The 17,382-nt window shown below is 43.1% G+C and overlaps 1 protein-coding gene across 1 annotated transcript; it reads right to left on the bottom strand.

Annotated features, from left to right (window-relative positions):
* Positions 1–15,441: 15,441 nt before the first annotated feature.
* Positions 15,442–16,742, bottom strand: LOC143774963 (olfactory receptor 5AR1-like). Its single transcript, XM_077262773.1, has one exon. The coding sequence runs from the start codon at positions 16,447–16,449 to the stop codon at positions 15,442–15,444; it is 1,008 nt and encodes a 335-aa protein (XP_077118888.1). The 5' UTR covers positions 16,450–16,742.
* Between the last annotated feature and the right edge of the window lie 640 nt (positions 16,743–17,382).

The raw sequence follows: 17,382 nt of genomic DNA, 5'->3' as shown, positions 1-17,382 counted from the left end.
TGTCTGGATTTGCACTTTCTGTATAGGTACATCAAGTACACTTTCAAAATATATCCATTCAAAATTTTGTTATGGATTCAATGGCTCATCTAGACTGTTTACCATGGTTATTGTTGCATTATGGTGGTATATAAAACATACAAAAAGACTAGAAAAACACTTCAGGATTAGATTACTCCTCCATACAGTATTTTGTGCTTTTTGTCACATTTTAGTGGTATATAACAATAGAAAAAAGTGTTTGAAAATTTTGCTTGTTCACATTTCTTAAACATACATGTCCTGGGGTTCTTTTTATGATATATAATAATCAAATTTTAAAAAATTTTTTTTTGCTGTGTTACATTACTAAGCGATGCAGTATTACATCTTCTTGAGTACATTTCATTGCTATAAAATCCTCAAAAAACTTGTCCAAAAATGTGTTGGTATTATATTGCTTACCCACAAATTATTCCGTGGTCTGGAGTCCATTTAGTTTTTAAAAAAGCCTCAAAAAACGTTTCCAAAATTTTATTGGTATTATATTGCTTATCCGTAGATCAATCCATTGTCAGGAGAACATATTATTGGTATATAACCCTCAAGAAACGTGTTCAAAAATGTATTAGTATCATATTGCTCATCTGTAGGGTATTTTATCTTCCTGGGTATATTTCATTGCTATATAAGCCTCAAAAAACTTGGTAAAAAAAATTATCCATATTATTTTGCTCATCTACAGACTATTCCTTGGTCTGCAGTACATTTCATTGGTATATTACCCTCAAAAATGTGTTTAAAATGTTATATATATGAACTAGGACACCGCGCTAACCAGATATAGAAGAATCCAATAGGTAAATTTTACCAAAGAATAAATAAACGTCATATAAATAAACAAAACCTGCTGATAGATAGTTCCCAACAGTGGTGGCAGCCGGTGTAGAAATGGGGGCAACCTCCAATAGCAATAGTAATAATAATAATAATGGACCAATTTCAGGATGGAATATCACAACGCCAATGCCACAGTGCGGCTGAGCACTAACAGGGGAGGACGCTCCCCAAATCCCTTGGGGAACCCTTCAGCTCCGGACACACTGGCCTCTGATTACCTCGCTCTATTACAGCACTACTTCCGAACAGCGCCAGCACCTACACTGCAGTCATGCTATAATCAGTAAGTGTATTCCTTACTCATAAATATTTATTTATTATACATGTATATCTCCTCAATCGGATATTTATTTTATACATTTACGTACTGTTACAATGGGATAGAGTGTTGCTGGTGACTGTGAGTAGTGGCTGTTTGGCATTGTGATATTCCATCCTGAAATTGGTCCATTATTATTATTATTACTATTGCTATTGGAGGTTGCCCCCATTTCTACACCGGCTGCCACCACTGTTGGGAACTATCTATCAGAAAGGTTTTGTTTATTTATATGACGTTTATTTATTCTTTGGTAAAATTTACCTATTGGATTCTTCTATATCTGGTTAGCGCGGTGTCCTAATTCATATATATTTCGTTTTTTGCCACATGACAGATTCAGCACAGTAGCTGTCTAGGCACCAGCAGCTTTCTATTCTACTCTATCTCTTTGGGAGCGCCGATGTGTTCTTACCCTTTTTGTGTTTAAAATGTTGTTATATTATATTGCTCATCCATAAACTTTTACATATTCTAGTGTACATTTCGCTGCTACATAAGCCTGAAAAAACTTGTTCAAAATTTTAGGCTGTGTGCAGATGTTGCAGATTTGGTGCGTTTATGTGGTTTTTTTGGCATGGATTTGTAGGACCTGCGATGACGTCGCAGCTTGTGATTGGTCGCGTGACCGCTCATGTCACCGCTCACGTGACCGCGACGTCGTCAAAGGTCCTTCACTCTGCATTCTTAGGAACGGAGGCAGATGCTTGCAGCGGTGACAGCCAGGGCTCGGCCGAGGGTGAGTATATCCATATTTTTTATTTTTATTCTTTATTTTTTACATGAATATGGATCCCAGGGCCTGAAGGAGAGTTTCCTCTCCTTCTGACCCTGGGAACCATCCAGGATCACTTCCGATATTTGTGTCCATTGACTTGTATTGGTATCGGGTATCGGTATTGGCGATATCCAATATGTTTTGGATATCGGCCGATCCAATCCGATACCGATACTTTAAAATATCGGAAGGTATCACTCAACACTAGTTAAGACATAAAGGCATTAACAGTGATATAATAGAAACAGTGTATGTAATAGAACATTACATAGATTGTGTATTAAGTCACATTACTATGTCAAATTATACTGTATTGACCCTGTTACTTTAAGCCACCACATAATGCTTACTTGTGTGTATATATCTATATATATAATCATCTAAGGGGCACTTCCGCCTGTTTGTCTGTCTGTCTGTCACGGAAATCCCACATCGCTGACCTATCAGCAACGGCCACAGCCCGGCCGAGAATTAGTCCCTCCGTACTTCCATCCAGTCAGTGCCCGGCGCCCGCTCCATACTTCCCTCCAGTCAGCGCTCACACAGGGTTTATGGCAGCGTTAATGGGTTGCGTTATGCCGCAGTGTAACGCACTCCGTTGACGCTGCTATTAACCCTGTGTGACCAACTTTTTACTATTGATGCTGCCTATGCAGCATCAATAGTAAAAAAATATAATGTTAAAAATAATAAGAAAACAAAAAACCTGCTATTCTCACCTTCCGTCGTCTGCTGATGCGCGCGCGCGGCTGCCGCCAGCTTTTGATCCCAGAGATGCATTGTGAAATTACCCAGAAGACTTAGTGGTCTCGCGAGACCCCTAAGTCATCTGGGTAATTTTGCAAAGCATCTCTGAGAACGGAAGCTGGTGGCAGCCGCGCGTGCATTAGGACAGCTTTGCTGGATGACGGAGAGTGAGTATATAACTATTTTTTATTTTAATTATTTTTTTTAACAGGGATATGGTGCCCACACTGCTATATGCTACGTGGGCTGTGTTATATACTGCGTGGCTGCTATATACTATGTGGGCAGTGTTATATACTGCATGGGCTGTGTTATATACTGCATGGGCTGTGCTATATATTACGTGGGTTGTGTTATATACTGCGTTGCTGCTATATACTACGTGGGCAGTGTTATATACTATGTGGGCAGTGTTACTGTATATACTGCGTGGGCTGTGTTATGTACTGTGTGGGCTGTGTCAAATACTGTGTGGCCACTGTTATATACTGCATGGCTGTGTTATACACTGCGTGGGCTGTGTTATATACTGCGTGGGCTGTGTTATATACTGCGTGGGCTGTGTTATATACTGTGTGGGCTGTGTTATATACTGCGTGAGATGTGTTATATACTGTATGGGCCGTGTTATATACTGCGTGGGCTGTGTTATATATTGCGTGGGCTGTGATATATACTGCGTGGGCTGTGTTATATACTGCGTGGGCTGTGTTATATACTGCGTGGGCTGTGTTATATACTGCGTGGGTTGTGTTATATACTACATGGCTGTGTTATATACTGCGTGGCTGATATATACTACTTGGCTCCTATATACTACGTGGCTCCTATATACTACGTGGCCTGTGCTATATACTATGTGGCTGCTATATTCATACATACATATTCTAGAATACCCGATGCGTTAGAATCGGGCCACCATCTAATATATATATATATATATTATATATGTATATATATATATTTATAAATAGATTTTTCTTTTTGTGTTAGTTAAATAGTGTTGTCCTTATTGTCTGCGCTGTTGCATCCAAGCAACAGAACATGCAGTTTGGCAGTCTGTGAGCACATAGAGTGACTGCAGACATTAATACAAAGCCTGGATTACCATTTAATCGCATTTAGTATTCATCTAATTTGCAAATCAATCTTAGAATTTATAACTCAGTAAAAGGTTAACTTTTTTAATTACCATTTTTTCATAGGCAGATTCTTCTACATGTGCACACAGTGCAATGAAGTGATTATGCTGCTATAGTGACCTCTTCTGGATATAAAGAAAAAACAATAACTAGGAGACTGTTTAGTTAAATTGTAGCATCTACAGAATTAAAATATATTTATCTAATAATGACTAGTAACGATTGAGCACTAACATGCTTAAGTGCTCGGTACTCAAATCGAGCAGGTCAGATGCTTGGATGGGCTAGACTCAAGTATCGAATATAATAGAAGTAAATGGGAAAACGAAAGTATTTTTCCGGAAGACCCTAACAGGAAGGCTAGAGGGCGCAGGAAAATCAGTCAAATGAATGGAAACAGCGCTCATATGGAATGGGAACAGCATGAGGAAAACCGCCTAGATACTTCGCTGTCTCCCAGGTCACTACTGTGAACAATGTTGTCTGAGTAATACTCCACTTTTACGGAATGACTATAAAGCATACAAAACCAAGGATAAAATGGATTTTGCAGGAAAAAATGTTAGGAAACATTTTTTTTCCATATAATGACTTTTATGTAAGGGTATGTTTCCACATTCAGGATTGCATCAGGCTTTGGTCAGGATTTTATGCAGGTAAAATCCTGACCAAAACTGCACCTGAGGTCACTGGCAGGTCACCTGCGGTGTTCCTGCGTGTTTTGCTCATAGTAGCAACATGCTGCGTTTTGAAAAAACGCACCACACGTGCGTTTTCGCGGCAAAAACGCATGCGTTTTTTAACGCATAGTGGAGTCTGGATTTCATGAAATCCCATCCACTATGCTGTAACATCTGGACACTGCGTTTTTGACGCTGCGGAAAAACGCAGCGTCAAAAACGCAGCATTTCCTGAACGTGGAAACATACCCTAAGGCAAAATTAAAAAGAAAAAAAAAAAACTCCTCCTCTACACCTTAAGAGCTGGGGCATCTCTCACCGTGTTTCCCTATCGCCTATCAATACAGAAGATGACATAGTAGAAGGGAAAATAAATCTACACCCACAGACATTTACCGGTAAGTGTAATTTTAACATTTTACTACCTTATCTGGGCATGTGGTGCATGACGTTTAGGCACATCCTGTTAAATATATGAAGGAGAGACTCTGAAACTCACAAAACCAATGTGGACAATGCAAGACCTGCCAAAAATTAGGGACTCAAATTGTTAGGTGGTGGGACGCCTAGATTCATTTAGCCTATACACTAAGTGCAAGGGCTGTAAAAAGTTAGGAGGGACAGCAATACACATTGGAAGGCATAAAGGCATATAGAGGAGGGCCACAGGAAACATTTAATTCCTATTTTTAAGGAGTGGGAGCCCTAGATTGGTAAAGCCTATACAGTAAGTGCATGGGCTGCAAAAATTAAAAGGGGGGCTGCAATACACCCTGGAAGACACATAGAGACGGGTGTCAGGAAACACTTTTTTCCCATTTTTAAGGAGTAGGACTACTAGACGGGTAAATCCTATACACTAAATGCAAGGGCTGAAAACCATTTACTCCTGGGCAGTATACATATACAGCTCTGGAAAAAATTAAATGCCACTGTCAGAGTTTGACAGCAGCATTTCAATAGTTCACAATCAAACAAGATCAGACAAGACATCAGTGGTAAATTATTGGATGTAAATATTTATGTGTGTAATATTGCATCTACAGAAGTGCACTAGAACATTGTGCATTGATCACATGACCTATCACATGATCTCTGAAGGAAATAATGTGACATGTCACATAATACTTCTAGTGCTGGAAGGGTTGCCCTCTAAACTGCCCAAGGCCCTGACAACTCTTCATCTACCTCTGGTGAGTGGGCATCAGTGCTCTGTATGTGTACTTATGCAACAGAGCTATATTCATTAGTATATACAGCTCTGGCAAGTGAGACCACCACATCAAAACCCTGCCACGGGCAACCCAATCTCCAGACCTGAACCCCATTGAAAACCTCTGGAATGTAATCAAGAGGATGATGGATAGTCACAAGCCATCAAACAAAGAAGAACTGCTTACATTTTTGTGCCAGAAGCAGTGTTGAAAGGCTGGTGGAAAGCATGCCAAGACGCATGAAAGCTGTGTTTAAAAATCATGGTTATTCCACAAAATATTGATTTCTGAACTCTTCCGGAGTTAAAACATTAGTATTCTTGATACTAAATGATTATGAACTTGTTTTCTTTGCATTATTTGAGGTCTGAAAGCACTGTTTGTTTTTTTTATTTTGACGATTTTTCTTTGTCAGAAAAAAAATACAAAATTTATTGCTTGGAATTTCGGAAACATGTTGTCGAAGGTTTATAGAATAAAAGAACAATTTAAATTTTACTCAAAAATATACCTATAAAGAGAAAAATCAGACAAACTGAACATTTTGCAGTGGTCTCTTAATTTTTGCCAGAGCTGTATATGTAAAAGAATAGTAGAGGTAAGCCTCATACACATCTTGTAATACTTATGAAGGAGGGCATCATACATACTCTGGAAAATTTCAGAGCAAGAGTCGCCTGATAACCCTCTAAAAATTATGAACGAGGGCTGCATGAATGACCCCCTAAAATTATGAGTGAGGGTCATCTGTTAACCCTCTAAGAATTATTAGCAAGGGCTGTATGATGACGCTCTAAAAATTATGAGTTAATGCTGCTTGATAACCTTCTAAAAATTAAGAGTGAAGGGCCCTCTAAAAATTATGAGCGAATGCTGCCTGATGACTCTCTAAAAATGATAGTTGAGGGTTGCCTATTTACTCTCTAAAAATTATGAGCGAGAGCCGCATGAGAGTAGAAATAGTATAATAGAGACTGACATGTCTTCCACTGCAGCAACCCAGAAGATGAAGACCCAATCAGGAGTCTTCAAATTTAAAATAATTAGCGGCAGACACCACCAAAGTGGCATCAATTTCATCAGAGTAGAAATAGTATAATGGGGAGCGGCATCTCTTCCACTACAGCCATGTCCTCATTGAGGAGTTTAGGACCTGCGATGACATCGCGGCTTGTGATTGGTCGCGTAAGCGGTCACATGAGCGGCACGCGACCAATCACAAGCCGCGACGTCATCGAGGGTCCTAAACTCCTCATTCTTAGGAACGGAGGCTGCCGGTTACAATCGGTAAGGTCCAGGGGCCGCCGGACGGGTGAGTATATCCATATTTTTTATTTTAATTCTTTATTTTTTACATGAATATGGATCCCAGGGCCTGAAGGAGAGTTTCCTCTCCTTCAGACCTTGGGAACCATCCAGGATAGCTTCCAATACTTGTGTCCCATTGACTTGTATTGGTATTGGGTATCGGTATCGGCGATATCCGATATTTTTCGGGTATCGGCCGATACTATCCGATACCGATACTTTCAAATATCGGAAGGTATCGCTCAACACTACTCTCCATATAAATAACGTACATCTTGTTTTAGCACCATTTTGATACTGTAACAGCACAGAGAGGCTGCTCCTGACGTTGGCACTGTTAGCAGCAAGATTTTAGCTAGTTAGCTTGGCAGTTGTATAGCAGTCAGATAGTGTAGCTAGCAAGAGTATAGTGTGGCTGTTAAATTTACCTTCCAGCATTTTTCTTTTGTCCATTACTGAGGTCCACAGAAAAAGCCAGCAGGACACATGTCCTACAAGTGTGTTGTGCACTGCTTCTATTGTGATCCATGCACGAGTATAGTATTCTAAATAATATTTTTTCACTGGCTAAATGTGAAACAGACTGCTGTATCCCATCTTGTCATTTAGTGCTGTGGTGATATGAAACTGTCTGCAGACCTAATGCACATTAAAAAAAATTATAATTTTTCAGTTGCAAAAAGTTTGACAGCCCGCCGTATCACACTTTGTCACTTTGCTGAATTGAAATTAAGCTGTCTGCAGAACTCACGCACATAACCCCCAAATTTTTTTGTGGTGCTAAACGTCATAAAGTAAGGGACCTGACTTTAAAATAGTTTGCAGCATCTAGTGCGTAAGTCTAGTTTCACACTAGCGTTTGCATGAGCTGCGGAGGGCTGCGGACTTCCTCCGTGAAGCCCCGCCCTCAGCCGCACCTCCGCCTCTAGCTCCGCCTACTTCTGCATGCGGCCGGCTTGCGGCCTGTGTACCTATCTTTAATATTAGGTACGCAGGTCGTGCCGCAGTATGCGGATGCTTCTGCATGCGTCGTTTTGACGATGCGGCGACCAGCGTAAACGCAGCTTGTAGCAATTTCATTTTTTTTCCGCATCGTCAAAACGACGCATGCGGAAGCATCTGCATACTGCGGCACGACCTGCGTACTTAATGTTAAAGATAGGTACACAGGGGGCAAGCCGGCCGCATGCAGAAGTAGGCGGAGCTAGAGGCGGAGGTGCGGCCGAGGGCGGGGCTTCACGGACGAAGTCCGCAGCCCTCCGCAGCTCATGCAAACGCTAGTGTGAAACTAGCCTTATAGAGGCCTGATCCAGAGGCCACCCCAAAATTCAAGTGTTCCTAACGTCATACAGTAGGGGACCTGACTTGAAAAAGGTTTGTAGCATCTAGTGTGTTATAGAGGCCTGATCCAGAGGCCACCAAGAAATTATTGTGTTCCTAACGTCATACAGTAGGGGACATCTGACTTTCAAATTGTTTGTAGCATATCTTTTTTGTCATACAAGCTTCATCCACAATTCTTTCTTCTGTGACTAACGTGATACAGCACACCATATTTCACCTTGTAATTTACTGATGCTGAAACTCAGCTTTTTACAGAGGTGGTGCAGCGTTTAAAATCTAATTTTTTGTTGCTAATACTGTGCTCCCACCACAGTATCTGAGCAACATGCCTGGGAAAAAGCGAGGCCATGGTAGAAGGGAAATTAGGCTTGGTGTTCAAGTGTTCAATGTGTGTGTGGGGTAAGTGGTAAGGTTATTGAAAGCACTAGTGAACCAACAACATCACGTCCTATGCAAAGACATCTGACAACTTCTGTTATTGGTCGGGGCTACTCCACTACCTTTCTTTGGCAGACGCACAGCGGTACACCTTGTTGATGCGGCCCAGAAAGAGCATGTGTTTGAGTGGATGGCAAGAGCAGCTTCAAGTGGCCTCTCCTCTTCCTCCACCTCAACATCACACCCATTACAGTCCACAGAGGTGGCACCCAAATTCCCCCTGCTTCTGCCCATGTCCCAACTCTCCAACCGTACAACTAACTGTACAGAACCACAGATGGGTGAGCCTGAAGTGCTATTAACACATTCTATTCCATGGTCATCAGAAGTGTACTCAAAGCTTCACAGAGTCAAGAGAAGAAAATCTGCACTGATGCACAACTTTTTTTTTAACTTGGATCCGGGGCAGGAAGAAGTAGGGTCCAAACAGCATTTTGACCCTAGTCACCAGATGATAACCCCTGGGGGGGGGTGATCCTGATGAGACTCAGATATCTGAGGCTCACGTGGGCTGTACTGTGCTCTCAGGGCAGAAAGAGGAGGAGGGTGACTCCAAGTGTGAGGAATCTGATAACACAGAGGATGATGATGATGAGGTGTTAAATCCCAGTTGGCATGAACATCGCAGACACGTAGTGATGCAGCAACGATGAGCAATGCATCCTCAGCCACAACTGTGGCTGTAACCAGCATCGTCCACTGGTCTGCAGCTTACAGGGGTGGCAAGGGTTGCCTAGCCTGGCCCTGGACACTGCAAAGGATGAGCTAACTCACATAATCTGCCAACTTTGCAAAAAAACACTGAGTAGAGGTAAAAAGTGCGATAATTTGACTACTACAGGTATGAACCTTCACATGTGCAATCAAAATGTGTTACTATTGGAATCCCACTGCGCAAAAATGCAGACCAGCGAACCTCAAAAACCATCAGCCACCCCATCAATTGCATCTGCTGCTTCTTCCTCCTCCTCTGCTACTGTGCTAACTATTGAGATGCAGGTCTTCGACCACGGAACCTCGAGTTCTTTAAACGCTTCAGTCAAGTTAACATGCCTGCTATTTTTGACCGATCTCAGAGAACGAGTGCACCACCTCTTTCTCAATCCACTGTGACATCTCTGCCTGCGCCTCTTTCATTGTCCAGCAATTTGCCTGGTTTACCGCACTCCGCCCTCTCTCAGCACTGCAGCCAGCCCATGGTTCCTCAGTTGTGGTCATGTAAAAGATTGTTTCCTCCTACGCATTACAAAGCTCAGAGGTTGAACTCCACCATCTCACATCTATTGGCCACGGAAATGCTGCCTTTGCACCTGGTAGATACAGATGGTTTCCAAAAGCTGAAGGCCATCGCAGTCCACCAGTACCAGTTGCCCAGTCACCATTAATTTTCTAAGAAAGCTGTGCCTGTGCTACATCAGCATGTCACAGACAACATCACCCATTCCTTGACTAAATCTCTGTCTGCCAGGGTGCATTTCACCACAGACACTTAGACGAGTAAGCATGGCCAAGGGCATTACATCTCGCTGACTGGGCACTTGGTGACTTTGGTGGCTGTGGGGCCAGGCGCTGCTCCACAAGTCTTGGAATCCGCAAGGCTTGCAGGACAAACCTCTACATTTAACACTTCCCCCATGGCTTCTGCCTCCTCTATCTTCTCTAGGGCCTCCACCTGCGCCCTCAACCTGTGCCTTAGTGAGACACGCGTTCCAACAGTGCAGATCAAATCCCCTCCACCTCCATACTGCGCAAGCAAGGCTCTCTGCAATCAGGCAGTATTAAAGTTGATATGCCTTGGAGATCGCAGGCATGCATCTGAAGAGTTGTGGACAGCTCTCCAGGCTGAGTTTGAACAATAGCTGTCTCCGCTGAAACTGGAATCCAGGGAAGGCCATGTCCGATAACGCTGCGAACCTGGTGGCTGTCCTATGGTGAGGAAAGCTCATACACATGCCTTACATGGCTCACATCTTCAGCCTGGTGGTACAACATTTTCTCCACCACTATCCTGGCCTGAGTGATCTGCTCAGAAAGCACGTAAGCTGTGTGCTAATTTCCGCCGTTTGCACCCCTTAGGTCATCGACTTGCTTCAATACAGAGGTCTTTGTCAATGCTAGTTAACAGGTTGATATGTGATGTGCCGGCATGGTGGAATTTCACTCTGCACATGTTGCAGTGACTGTGGCAGCAGCAATGAGCCCTGATGCAGTATGTCATGTCGTATGACTTGGGCCAATGCAGTATGGATGTGGTGCATATCATGTTTACTGAGTGGGCACAGATTAAGGATCTCTGCACCCTTCTGCACAGTTTTCAAATGGTGTACTAGTAGTAGCATACTCATGAGAAATTGCACAACAAATTTTGAGATTCATTTTCTTTTGTTACCCTTGTGAAAATATCTGAATGCTTAATAAAACTTCTTGAATGTGGTTTTGAGGAGCCTGAGTGTTGCAGTTTTAGAATGCTGTCACTTTTTGTAAATTTCTATCATATAGTCCCACTAAAGTCACTTCAAATGTAATGTGGTTCCTAAAAAAATGTTTTTCTCAATTTGTTTGTAAAAATTAGAAATTGTTTATCAACTTTTAACCTGTCTAACTTCCTAACAGAAAAAATAATGTTTCAAAAATTCTGCTGATGTAAAGTAGACACGTGGTAAATGTTATTTATTAACTTATTTGTGTGAAATACTTTTCTGGTTTAAGGACATAAGAATTCAAATTTTGAAAATTGTGAAATTTACTAAATTTTTGCCAAATTTCTGATATTTTCACAGATAAACAGAAGTCATATATAACAAATTTTACCACTATCACGATGTACAATATGTCACGAGAAAACAGTCTCAGAATCGGTGGGATCCATTGAAACGTTCCAGAGATATTACCTGATAAATTGACACACGTTTAAAAAAAGTGACCTGGTCATTAACCTACAAAGTCGCTTGGTCCTTAAGGGGTTATTACTGGGAAGTTTGCAGGTGTATATTTAATTTAAAATCTGCAAGGCATGCGGTAAGGGACAAAGAAGTTGACATGCTGCTGATGGTGCATAGAGAGGCCATAAGCCAGGTGAAACTGTGTCTGCTGCGGGAGCACAGCAAACACACTCATCCAAGAGACTTAAGGTAGCTTCACACTAAGCGACGCTGCAGCGATACAGACAACGATGCCGATCGCTGCAGCATCGCTGTTTGGTCGCTGGAGAGCTGTCACACAGACAGCTCTCCAGCGACCAACGATGCCGAGGTCCCCGGGTAACCAGGGTAAACATCGGGTTGCTAAGCGCAGGGCCGCGCTTAGTAACCCGATGTTTACCCTGGTTACCAGTGTAAAATGTAAAAAAACAAACAGTACATACTCACCTTCGCGTCCCTCGCCGTCCGCTTCCCTGCACTGACTGAGCGCAGGCCCTAACAGCAGAGCGGTGACGTCACCGCTGTGCTGTACTTTTACTTCATGGCCGGCGCTCAGTCAGTGCAGGAAGCGGACATCGAGGGACGTGTGACAGACAGCAGAAGGTGAGTATGTACTGTTTGTTTTTTTTACTTTTACGATGGTAACCAGGGTAAACATCGGGTTACTAAGCGTGGCCCTGCGCTTAGTAACCCGATATTTACCCTGGTTACCATTGTAAAACATCGCTGGCATCGTTGCTTTTGCTGTCAAACACAACGATACACGGCGATCTGACGACCAAATAAAGTTCTGAACTTTAACCAACGACCAGCGATATCACAGCAGGATCCAGATCGCTGCTGCGTGTCAAACACAACGATATCGCTAGCCAGGACGCTGCAACGTCACGGATCGCTAGCGATATCATTTAGTGTGAAGGTACCTTTAGCTTCCTATCCCACTTTGCAGGAGGGTATGAGACACCACTTTTGGAGAAAGAACACTGCGAACAGATGGTTGGATGGATGTCAGATAATGCTTCCAGTATGTTTCCCAACACCACTGTAACAACTCTGCTGGCATCACGGCATGGCCTCTCATCTCTCACACTATCTTACCCAATGCTCCAGGCCATGATGTGGTTTCTGTTTCATGCCAGCTGCATATTCTGTCTCTCAGCTCTCTGCATGCTTCCTGGCTGTGTGCATAGGGGGCCGGCGCCTGAACTCTCTGGTTCTTATAGGAATCAGGTGCATCTGTCTAATCTGTTCCTGACCAATTACTAAGAGGCCTCCAGTATATAGTGCATCTCCACCCAGTGGTCTGGGCCTGTGCAATGTGTTAGCTCAGTTAGTGTTTAGCTTCTGAGTTTGCCAGGCCTTGCTCTGAGTTACTCCCTCTCTGGAGGCTTTTCTCTGTGCTATTGCCTTGGTCTTGTTGTCCGCCCTCCAGGAGGCAGAATATCCTGGTCCCTGTGTCTTTGTCCTTGTTTCTTGTCTTGTTCCATTTCCTTGTCTGAACTTAGTCTTATCTCGATCTCCTTGTCTGTGGCTTCCTTCCCTGCTGTGTCTTTCCTCATGTTCTCAGTCTGCTTACACTCCGCACTCTTGCGGCTCTGCCTGCTCTGTACCTTTTGTGGCTTTACCTCTGCTCCACACTCCTGCGGTTCTGCTCCTTTCTACTCTGCTTATCTTCTGCTGCTGTGGTTATCCCTTGCTGCAGCTCCTCTCCACATTCCTTGTGGCTCCGCTCTGCTTTGCTGCAGAAAACTCTCGCTGCAGCTCCTCTCCGTATTCCTTGCGGTTCTGCTCTGCTTAGCTTTTGTTGCTACACTATCTCTTGCTGCTCTCCCATTCCTATCCGCAGCCTTGCGGTTCTCTTCCTGTGTGAACAGGTCCCAACCTGTTCCTTCATTCTCCTTTCCTTCTGGCTTGTTTCCGTACCTACATCTCCTGTGTGAACAGGTCCCAACCTGTTCCTTCATACCTCATTCCTTTCTGCTTGTTTCCTTTCCTGCACCTCCTGTGTGAACAGGTCCCTACCTGTTCCTTCATATTTCATATCCGTTCCTGCACCTCCAGTGTGAACAGGTCCCTACCTGTTCCTCCGTACTACATATCCGTACCTGCACCTCCAGTGTGAACAGGTCCCTACCTGTTCCTCCATACTACATATCTGTACCTGCACCTCCAGTGTGAACAGGTCCCTACCTGTTCCTTCATACACCACATCAACCAGTCCTGTGTTCTCTGCCGTGCCTTCCAATCCAGTGTTTCTGCCAGTCCTGCCATTCCTGCCGTGCCTTCCAGTCCTGTGTTTCCTGCCGTCCTAGCCAGTCCTGTGTTTCCTGCTGTCCCTGCCAGTCCTGTTTTTCTGCCAGCCCTGTGTTCTCTGCCGTGTCTCTGCCAGCCCTGTGTTCTCTGCCGTGTCTCTGCTAGCCCTGTGTTCTCTTCCGTGTCTCTGCCAGCCCTGTGTCTCAGCTGTGCTAGCCTACTCGTCTGAGTTTCAGCCGTGCTCTTCTGCCAGTCCTGCCTGATGCCCACACCAATCCTGGTGTTCCTGTCTCCCAAGTGGGATCAGCAGCCACAGCCAGACACCACCCTGGAGTAGCACCTGGCAGCTGCCTGCTGCACAAGCCTGACCTCACCATCAGAGGCTCCAGTGAAAACCCAGGCAGCTGTCATAGTCATGCCCCTTCCATGGTAGTCTGGTTTGTGGCACAGTGGGGCCACAAACCCCCCGAGCTCACGCCCACCAGTCAGGGCGTGAGCGTGACAACCACTTTGTCTTCCGCACGGTCTAGTCTCACTAGCCAAGAGTCTGAAACACATAATTCTCACCCTGATCCTCCATCCTTGCACCATGGTGCTGACCAGACCTGTTGCTGGCATTTTGTCACAGCGGGTTTTTAGGGCTGGGGGCATAATAACTGATAGACGCATCCGCCGGTCAACTGAAAATGCTGACTCTTATCAAATTTAACAAGACCTAGATTTGCCCAGATTTCTCAACCCCACTGGATGACAGCAGTGGAACATAAAGCCAATTCAAATGTTCCTTTTTTCTGTAGTGTATTCCCATCCATTACTTCCCACCCGAAAAAGGGTATATGGTTCATAGCTTCTTCTTTTTACTGTCCTACATCTCCTCCTCCTCCATTCCCCACAGAGGAAAAAGGCTGAAGCACATTTGGTGACAAGACAAAGGCCTCATCACCTACTAACAAAAGGACAGGAGGTACAGAGGATCCAGGCTGCAAAAGGTTTTGGGGCTAGTTGGATGTTGAGAATCTGCTGACCCATTATGGAAACCCAGAAGATTCTGGAATCAGCAGGTTAAATAAGCCAAGATATCTAGAATTTTTAATGGTAGTTGCTGTCCACCAGGGCTAGCAGCACTATAGAAAATAATTGCTTGGAAAAGTATGATAAACTTGCTCTGTTTTTCTCTAGTCATGCACAGCTCTGGCACTTTGCTCTCCTCAGCAGGACAGACCATATACAAGAGTCACATGTACAGTGGGCAACCGCTTGGCTAGTTACACTAGTGCATACACTAATTAATATTTATAGTAGTTATAACATACCCTTAACGTTTTTCTTCATTTTGCTTGTGTCTGATATTATTTGTTATACCATCAAATTAAATTGACTAAGCTACCTTCAACCCAGCTCACAGCCTTTTTCAAATTCTAGAAATTAATGAACCATAAGTGAACAATAATTCTTTGACTAAAGAATTGCTGCATATTTCGCCTCACTTCTTTGTTTCTCAAGCTGTAGATAATAGGGTTCAGCATTGGAATAACCATTGTATATAGCACTGAAGCCACAATTTCATGACCAGTCAAAAGACCACTGGATGGATGAAGATAATTGAATAATACAGTACCATAAAACAAAGTAACACATGCTAAATGAGAGGCGCAAGTGGAAAATGCTTTTTTCTTTCCTTGGGTTGAGGGTATTTTGACAACAGTGGTCACAATGAAAATATAAGATATTAGGATAATTATAAGTGAGCCTCCTCCTATGAGAGAGGCACATACAGAGATTAGTAGCTCATTTAAGAATGTACTTGAGCATGAGAGTCTTATCAAAGGAAGAGCATCACAAATGAAATGATTGATGATGTTTGCACCACAGAAAGATAAACTGAACGTGCAGCCTGTTTGAATGGTGGCTTGCGTTATGGCTGCAAAGTATGACGCAGCAACAAATATGGTACATGTTTGATTTGTCATGATGGTTCCATAATGAAATGGGTTACATATAGCAACATATCGATCATATGCCATTACTCCAAAGAGAAGACATTCTGTGGAACCAAAGGATGAAAACATAAAAAGCTGCACTGCACAGCCCAACCTGGATATATAACCCTTCTGAAGAAAGAGATTGCTCATAGTCTTGGGAACAACAGAAGAAGAATAACAGAGATCAATAAATGACAAATGGCTCAAGAAAATGTACATGGGTGTGTGGAGACTGGGAGAAAAGTGAACAACTAAGTAAATGCCAACATTTCCTATAAATGTCACCAGGTACATAATAAGAAACAAATAAAATAGCACTATCTGAAGATGTGGATCCTGTGTTAGCCCAAGAAGGAGGAAGGTCGATGTCTTTGAGTAATTCCTGAGACTACTTACTTCTAGTAATGATGGCTGACTCATCTGAAAAAAGAAAGAAAAAAACATAATTTCATATATAGTTATAATTTATATTTTAGTTCTGTTGTTAACATGATCATTTGTAGTTCTTAGAACTTTATAAGATGGAGATCATATGTAAGTATCATGGCTCCATCATAAATATATTTATGAGGATTCACATTGATATACAGTAGAATAGTGGGATTTTACACTAGTTAAGCCATATACAAGTTTATTATGCCTTATGAAGCCTTTAAACTGTTGACAATTTACCTGATTGTGTGAAACACAATTTGAAGACTCAAATTTTACACAATCCACATTTACAGATGCATGATATACACTGCTAAAAAAAAAATAAAGGGAACACTTAAACAACAGAATATAACCCCAAGTAAATCAAACTTTTGTGAAATCAAACTGTCCACTTAGGAAGCAACACTGTTTGACAATCAATTTCACATGCTGTTGTGCAAATGGAATAGACAACAGATGGAAATTATTGGCAATTATCTAGACACGCTCAATAAAGGAGTGGTTCTGCAGGTGGGGACCACAGACCACATCTCAGTAGCAATGCTTTCTGGCTGATGTTTTGGTCACTTTTGAATGTTGGTTGTGCTTTCACACTCGTGGTAGCATGAGACGGACTCTACAACCCACACAAGTGGCTCAGGCAGTGCAGCTCATCCAGGATGGCACGTAGTGTCCAGAGGCTGGAGGTGCTACCAGGAGACAAGCCAGTACACCAGGAGACATGGATGGGGCCATAGGAGGGCAACAACCCAGCAGCAGGACCGCTACTTCAGAGGAACAGGAGGAACAGGAGGAGCACTGCCAGAGCCCTGCAAAATGACCTCCAGCAGGCTACAAATGTGCATGTGTCTGCACAAACAGTTAGAAACCGACTCAATGAGGATGGTCTGAGTGCCCAATGTCCACAGATGGGGGTTGTGCTCACAGCACAACACCATGCAG

The sequence above is a fragment of the Ranitomeya variabilis genome, chromosome 5, assembly GCF_051348905.1.
Source record: "Ranitomeya variabilis isolate aRanVar5 chromosome 5, aRanVar5.hap1, whole genome shotgun sequence".
Classification (NCBI taxonomy): domain Eukaryota; kingdom Metazoa; phylum Chordata; class Amphibia; order Anura; family Dendrobatidae; genus Ranitomeya; species Ranitomeya variabilis.
Note: the sequence above shows the minus strand (reverse complement) of the source record. Positions and strands in the feature narration are given on the sequence as shown.

Bases quoted from the DNA above. Each gene is read 5' to 3' on its own strand.
- LOC143774963 (XM_077262773.1), bottom strand. From the start codon at position 16,449: ATGTTTTTTTCTTTCTTTTTTCAGATGAGTCAGCCATCATTACTAGAA.